Source organism: Melanostigma gelatinosum (assembly GCF_949748355.1).
Source record: "Melanostigma gelatinosum genome assembly, chromosome: 18".
Lineage (NCBI taxonomy): Eukaryota > Metazoa > Chordata > Actinopteri > Perciformes > Zoarcidae > Melanostigma > Melanostigma gelatinosum.
In genome coordinates, this window is record NC_136651.1 from 1,599,550 (window position 1) to 1,606,564 (window position 7,015).

The 7,015-nt window shown below is 40.3% G+C and overlaps 2 protein-coding genes across 2 annotated transcripts; one reads left to right on the plus strand and one right to left on the minus strand.

The window, feature by feature from the left end:
- The first annotated feature begins 1,079 nt into the window (after positions 1–1,079).
- On the plus strand, positions 1,080–3,587 carry ube2l3a (ubiquitin-conjugating enzyme E2L 3a). The gene is made up of 4 exons (XM_079289813.1): positions 1,080–1,218; positions 1,801–1,896; positions 1,990–2,176; positions 2,452–3,587. The coding sequence occupies exons 1-4, from the start codon at positions 1,198–1,200 to the stop codon at positions 2,604–2,606; spliced, it is 459 nt and encodes a 152-aa protein (XP_079145939.1). The 5' UTR covers positions 1,080–1,197; the 3' UTR covers positions 2,607–3,587.
- Positions 3,588–4,486: 899 nt separating this feature from the next.
- On the minus strand, positions 4,487–6,456 carry ckmt2a (creatine kinase, mitochondrial 2a (sarcomeric); the record flags this gene model as incomplete). Its single annotated transcript, XM_079289347.1, is given in 6 exon segments — positions 4,487–4,621; positions 4,748–4,849; positions 5,659–5,793; positions 6,238–6,274; positions 6,276–6,359; positions 6,443–6,456. Coding segments are annotated over 6 exon segments (489 nt in total). The 3' UTR covers positions 4,487–4,504.
- Between the last annotated feature and the right edge of the window lie 559 nt (positions 6,457–7,015).

The window sequence follows — 7,015 nt, forward strand, 5'->3', positions numbered from 1 at the left end:
TATGATCATTTTATTATTATTATTTGCTATTTATTTGTATGATTTATTATTGTTTATTATTATGTATTATTATTATATTTGAGTTTTTCCATTTATGCTTCTTTATACTTCTACTCCACTACATCTCAGAGGGAAATATTGTACTTTTTTTACTATACCACATTCATTTGTCATTTATAGTACTAGTTACCTTTTACATAAAAATGTAATGCTTTTATGAAATGACGCAGTACACGAAATATCTAAAATTGGCTTACATAACAATATTACATTACTTTAACTTTTGATACTTAAACTCAACATTTTGCTGATAATACTTCTGTACTTTAACTTTAATAATCCTTTATTATATATTTGCAAGAGGCATCAGTTAAAAAATAATACATGGTACTAAATAAGGAAGTAAACAGTTAAGATATGATAAATAAATAAACAGTAGCAGTAATTTCATGTAGCTCTGTTAGGATCCTTTAAAATTGAAAACCCTCAAACTCTCAAACTCACTCAGATAATATTTATTTTAAAATAAATCACAAGCTGCGTGTGATGTTTTCTGTCAACTGAATATATTCAAGAGTATCTTATAAAGGAATTAAATTAAATATTTACTCCACATTATCTCCATACAGCTGAAATAAAAAGACTTGACATAATTGTTTGAGCGAGACATTTCTTGTCTTGTGTAGTAACCGTTTACTTCCACCAGGCGGCAACTGTGTCCTGTCAGCTACTGTAGTATACGTCTGTTATATACATATATCTATGGTTGTATTGTGCCAATGCTATCTAATGTTACAATACACCAGCGGTTCCAAATTAAGGCATATAGTCCAGAATGACAACATCATATTTTATTCACATGTTTTCTTTGTCAAATCTTAATCTGAGTCAAATAAATACCCCCCCCCCCCCTTTACATTATTATTATTTATATCATTATAAATTATTATAATCTAATTTTGTTTTTATCATATCATCGTTATTATTATTATTATTACATACAAATAAAAATAAGCTTTGTTCTCCAGGCCGCTAGGTGGCGGTAAGACACCGGGACGCCATGTTTGAAACCACTTAAAACCAAAATCAAAAGAAGTCGAACAGGAACGGAAAGAAGCAGGAAGAAGAATAAGAAAAGCAGCAGCGGCAGCAGCAGAAGCAGAAGAAGAAGAAGAGGAAGACAACATCGGCACGACAATGAACAGGAGAATACTAAAGGTAAAATCCCCGAGTTATTGAATTTACGCCACTTTTCGAGCGTTCAAGTATTTTGTTTCCGGTCTGCGCGTAAACCAAGAGAAAAAAGCCGTTAACGCGATAATTTAACGTTCATCCGTCTGACAAAATGAAAGGATAAAGACGTCCGACAGACTGTGCCTGAGAGGTAACTAGTTAGTTAGCTAGCGCGAGCTCACCGGCGACACGTGACTCGGCACTTAAACGGGGGAAACTTGTCACATAAAGTGGTGACGTCAGACGTTTTTTATTTTTAAAACATCTTTTGTTTTAATCGGCCGAGCTTTTTGTCGAGATTGTTTTACGCTCTGTCACCGTCTGAAGTGGAAAAAAAAAACATGGAGACTTTTGTGGCTGGAACGTGACGTCACAACATCATCCATAGAAGAAGAAGAAGAACTAGAAAATGCATTTCCTGCTGAAAATGCGTTGGAAAGCTGAAATGAATCTCAAAAACATTGCTGAAAATGGATATCCAATTTAAAAAAACAAGTTGTATTCGATTGTACAGGTGTACCTAATAAAGTGGCCACTTTGTGATTTGAATGGCTTGTTTTGTTTCAGGAGCTTGACGATTTCCGCACCGGTGAGGCAAAGTTTTTCCGCAGCATTCAAGTGGATGACTCAAATATTTTGAATTGGCAAGGGCTTCTTGTTCCTGTGAGTATTGACTTCAGTTGCTAAAAAATAACTTGTGTTGTCCCGTCAATCAATGTTTTTATGAACTCTACAAACTCTGTTCTCTCCAAAAAGGATCGTCCTCCATATGACAAAGGAGCGTTTCGGATTGAGCTCATCTTCCCCGCCGAGTACCCCTTCAAGCCCCCAAAGGTCACATTCAAGACAAAGATCTACCACCCCAACATCGACGAGAAGGGCCAGGTCTGCCTGCCAATCATCAGCGTCGAGAACTGGAAGCCAGCCACCAAAACTGAACAGGGTGAGGCTTCTTAAAGGGACGGTGTGTATGATTTAGTGGCCTCTAGTGGTGCGGTAGAACTACGGTGGCCTGCAGGTACAGATGGGGTATCTTTGGGGTTTTAATTACTACAAGGAGCTACTTTTATCAGTGTGCTGTTAGTACTTTTACTTAATTAAGGATCTGAATACTTCCAACTTAAAATGGAAACAAAGTCCTCACAGCTGTTTGATATTTGAAGTTCCACAAACAAACAGTAAGTGTTGCTTATGTGTGTCTTCTTTGCCCCCCTCCAGTGATCAGCAACCTCATTGCTCTGGTGAACACCCCCCAGCCGGCGCATCCTCTGAGGGCCGACCTGGCGGAGGAGTACAGCAAAGACCGAGCGAAGTTCATGAAGAACGCCGAGGAGTTTACAAAGAAACACGGTGAGAAGCGACCCACTGACTGACAGCGCGACACGGACGCCCAACTCCCGTTTGTCCCGCCCCCTTTTCTGTTCTGTTTCCTGTTTGAAGAGCCCCCCCCCCCCCCCCCCCCCTCACCACACAGCGATGCCCTGTTCTGGCACACCTGCTTGTTTTTAGCACTCTTCAACCTTCGTAGAGGCTTGTTTCTGTTTGACTTCGCCAAAAAACCTAAATATGCAGCCTCCGGCCTCTAGGTGTCACCTTTTGAGTTTTGATTTCTTTCTACTGATTTCTTTTTAGAAAAAAAAAAAATAGTCAGAGGTGGCATCCTGGAAAGTAAAACATCAGAAATGATAATTTAAAATTAAAACAAGAAGCTGTTCTGCTTACTTAAACGTTTCCACGTTAATCAGTAGCTTACACCTGTTTACACTTTCTGTTGAAAGATGCACAGCTACTCTCAAGCTGTTTGTATCATGTTCCCCCCCCCCCCCCCCTTAAGATACACTGTACTTTGTGAAATCACCTGTTGCAGAACATGAAGATTAAAGTTTGTCACTGATGCAGAATTCCACATGTAAACTCAGCGATTTGTGAAAAATACAACAATTCCTGTGTTTATAGTTTAGTTCATATTGTTTATGGTTCATAGTGTCAGTGAGCTTTAAGTTATTAGTTTGTAGATTAACTACTGGATGTCAGACGCAGTTCACAATTCATGTCTTTACACGGTAAACGCTGCTCAGTTCTGCAGCTTTAAAATAACGTTCTGACCAACTCGTGCTCACCTGACTCATCACAATGTTTCCATATTAAGTACGAGATCTACAAAGCACTGATTGGTCCTAGTACTGCAGCAGTCACACCGCTTTAATTTGCTTCTTTCCTCCCTCAATAAACAATGTTAGTTAGTGTAATCTATTACCTGATGAGCGCTACGTCTTCACACGCATGAAGGCGATGCATCCAGCTGCAGGAGGACAGGTCGTTACTGAATAAAGATTTGTGATGCTTAAACTAAACTATTGTGTTTATTAGCCTCGGATCTTAATCACCCGTTTTATACCCACTTGGAATATGAAAATATTACTTTATTTACAGTGTGACAGTGGGATCCACGCTAGTGACCCCTATTGTCTGTCTTTGAAAATGCATACTAACGTACTACATACTCTGTATGTACTTGTACACATACTATGATTCTACCTGCAGACTACGACGATCCTATTTGAGTAAACTGACCACATATTGAGAATCTAATTTCAGTCCCGAAAACATTGAAGTGACAAGCCTGGCTTAAAATCTCATTTCAAGGCACCCAGATACAATGCATTATGGTGCGTTGAGTGTGCAGTATACTCAGATATTCTAGATAAAGTACTATTCATCCTAGTATTTCTCACATACAGAGTCCACATACTATGTCATGTGAACTCAGTTTTATGTCTTACTTTGTATGTTAGTATGCCGCTGACTAGAAACTACTGTTCCCATAATGCTTTGGGTGACGTAAACAGGAAGTATGGATGCCATGGAGTCGGTCAGTTACCTGTAGGCCAGTAGCAGTGGTGGAATGTAACAAAGTACATTTACTCAAGTACAAATCTGTGCAAAGTTTTCCTTGAAGTGTCTCTACCCTGAAAAAAAATGCATCTAAACTAAATTATAATTAAATTTTATAATTGCTAGCTATGTATGCTAGCCATTAGCGTAAGCGTTTCACAAGCACAGCACAGTTAGTGTTTAATTCTGTTGGCTTTATTGAAGTCAGGGTTACAGTGAAGACCTTAAACTTGAGGTAGAATTCCCGCCTAACTGTAGTTCATGTCTAACATTAGGTCAACCTTAAGATTTGCAATCTTTGTAGGGAGGAATAAAGACGCCGCCTCCTCTGTAGCGGGCGGCGTTTAACACTAATGCCACCATGAGTCCAGCTTTTCTACTTCCTGAACTGAGTGATGGGAGCTGGGACTTTGATGTCCTGTCCTCGCTCCAGCTTCTTCTCACACTCGATCAGGTGGTTGACCCCATCGACCAGCATCTGGACCAGCTCCACCTAAAAACAAACCAAAGGCCATTACTGCAATGAAATATCGGCTTTCTAGAGTCTGAGATGAGAAAACCTTTGATGATCGGAGGCATAGTGATGAATCATTTAAAAGACGATATGATCGATCCTCACCTCAGATTTGCCCAGACGGTCGTTGTTGGAAATGTCGAAGGTGTCTCCGGTAGCAGCCGTGTCCACTCCACCGGTGCCTCTCTTCTGCAGCCGCAGGTTGTCCTGCAGAGAGGTTTCAATCAGTCGTAATGTTGCTGCACCTACAGTCAAATGCCACTTATTTACAAGAGTACACTGAAGTTGATATTGACTGATCCTGTGACGGTTGTGGGCGAAAGTAAAGATGTTTGGCCTTGCAAACACCAACTTCTTCAGGAGATGGAGTTTAGAGCATAAGGGTGGTGCTATTCTGTGATGTATTCCAGTGAAAAGACCCAAAAACAGTGTTCGTCAGTCTCAATACTTTCTGCTTCCGTGAATCCATCTGTGGCTTTAATAAAGTCTCAGTGATCTCCTAAAGCAGCTGCTCACTGTAGGTGTTCTCAAACAAACAGGAGGAAATGGTGCATTTGTTGGGGACTATTTTCAGTGGCGGATGAATCCACATTTGGCTGGAGGCAGAGTTCACACGGTCCAACAAGTCCTCCACCTCTGGAACACGCCGACAGAAACAAAATGGCACGAATGGCTCCTGATGTTTCACTTGTTAAGTTATTCTAGACGTGATAAACGGCGCGTTACGGCATCGACCCGCCGAACACAAGAGAACGACGGTGACGTTGGATTCACTGGTGATGAGTTATGGGGTCGTTTTTACGTTAATCTGAATATGAACGCTGCATGTAAAGAATATTAGTGGATTATTCATTTTCATTAGCCATGTAAACATTCGTATTTATTTAGTGAATGTAAACGTAGTCATTGAGCTGTTTCAATGGCGCTCTACGAGGAAGCTTGTGGGATCAAAAGCCCCAGAACAGCCACTAAATGGTACCTTATAGTGTGTGTGTGTGTGTGTGTGTGTCCCCGACCTTGCTGAGTTTTGGCAGGCGTACGTGCACGCCCGCCCTGAGGCCGGTGCCCAGGTTGGAGGGACATGTGAGGATGTAGCCCAGACGCTCGTTCCACATGAACTCCCAGCCGCTCTCCTGGATCAGGTGCTCCACCTGCAGGACGTCACATGGCGAAGAGTTGACCGGTCATGTGACGCATGTATCGTCATAATAAACTAGCTCAAAGTGTAACACAAAATAAAATTGTAAAATGCGTCGTCATGGGGAGACACATACGGGGATCTGAAGATACCAGAACCTGAGATATGTGTATGGATATATCTGTTCTTTGATTATTATTTGGGTAATTTAAATATTTGGTTTCAGTGAAAACAAAGGTTAGACAGATTTGTATTCAGCTGCAGGGAGACGGAAACTCCAAGCTGATAGATATACAATTTATTTATAATGTATTATAATTATATATTTATAAGAAAACATAAAGTAAATATCTTTAATAAATGAGAATATAAAATGTAACTTTTTTGGGGGCATCTCGTCTTGAATTAAAATATAAACATCTCGAAAGTACACAAGTATTGGCACAGACTGCTGTACCTTCTTCAGTCCGCTGCAGAACCTCTCAAACACTCTTCATGTTGCCTCCCTTCTCCATGGAGATGACCCTGGTGTGGTCCTCCTCGTTCACCCAGATCAGGAAGATCTTCTCGTTGTTGTGCCTGAAGAGAAGCGGCACGAGGCACTAAATAAAGAGCTCTTCAGCGCCGGAGGACCAGTCATAGAAGGACCCGATTGTGCAGACACTTTGATATTCATGCTGCTCGTCTGTGCAGAATTAATACGAGAGAGAAACACACTAAAGTATTTGCTGGTGGTATTTCTTTTCCCACCAGCATGCGTCAAAATCAGGGAAATAACTGAATGAGTCGATTGAACTACACAGGATGTAGAAAGATGTATTCAATATATTCAGTGGTGCAAGAAGTATTCAGATCCTTTACATGAGTGAAGTACTAATAGCACACTGCTATTAGTACTTATACATACTGTGTAAATGTACAATATGTACCTCTGAGGTGTAGTACAGTAAAAAGTACAAGATGTACAAAAAGAAGCTGCTCAGAGATTTTTACTTTCTTTCCTGCAAAAAAATCTTTCACGTTGTCACTCTTTGCAGTATTGATATCATACGTTTGATGACATCATCACATCCACTTTGCCTATTTTGAAAAGTGCACAGAAGTGTTAAACCGACTCAGATTATCTATAAATGTCAAAAGCATGCAAACAGATCTCAATTCAAGATGACGTATCAACTTTTAAAGAGTTTCAACAGTTTTTATTTTACAAACCGAGCTGCATGAAGCTAACGGAG

Excerpts from the sequence above, each read along its gene's own strand:
- ube2l3a (XM_079289813.1), top strand. The coding sequence starts at position 1,198 with ATGAACAGGAGAATACTAAAG. Across the intron at positions 1,897-1,989 it reads GGCAAGGGCTTCTTGTTCCT|GATCGTCCTCCATATGACAA; the intron begins GTGAGTATTGAC and ends CTCTCCAAAAAG. Across the intron at positions 2,177-2,451 it reads AGCCACCAAAACTGAACAGG|TGATCAGCAACCTCATTGCT; the intron begins GTGAGGCTTCTT and ends GCCCCCCTCCAG.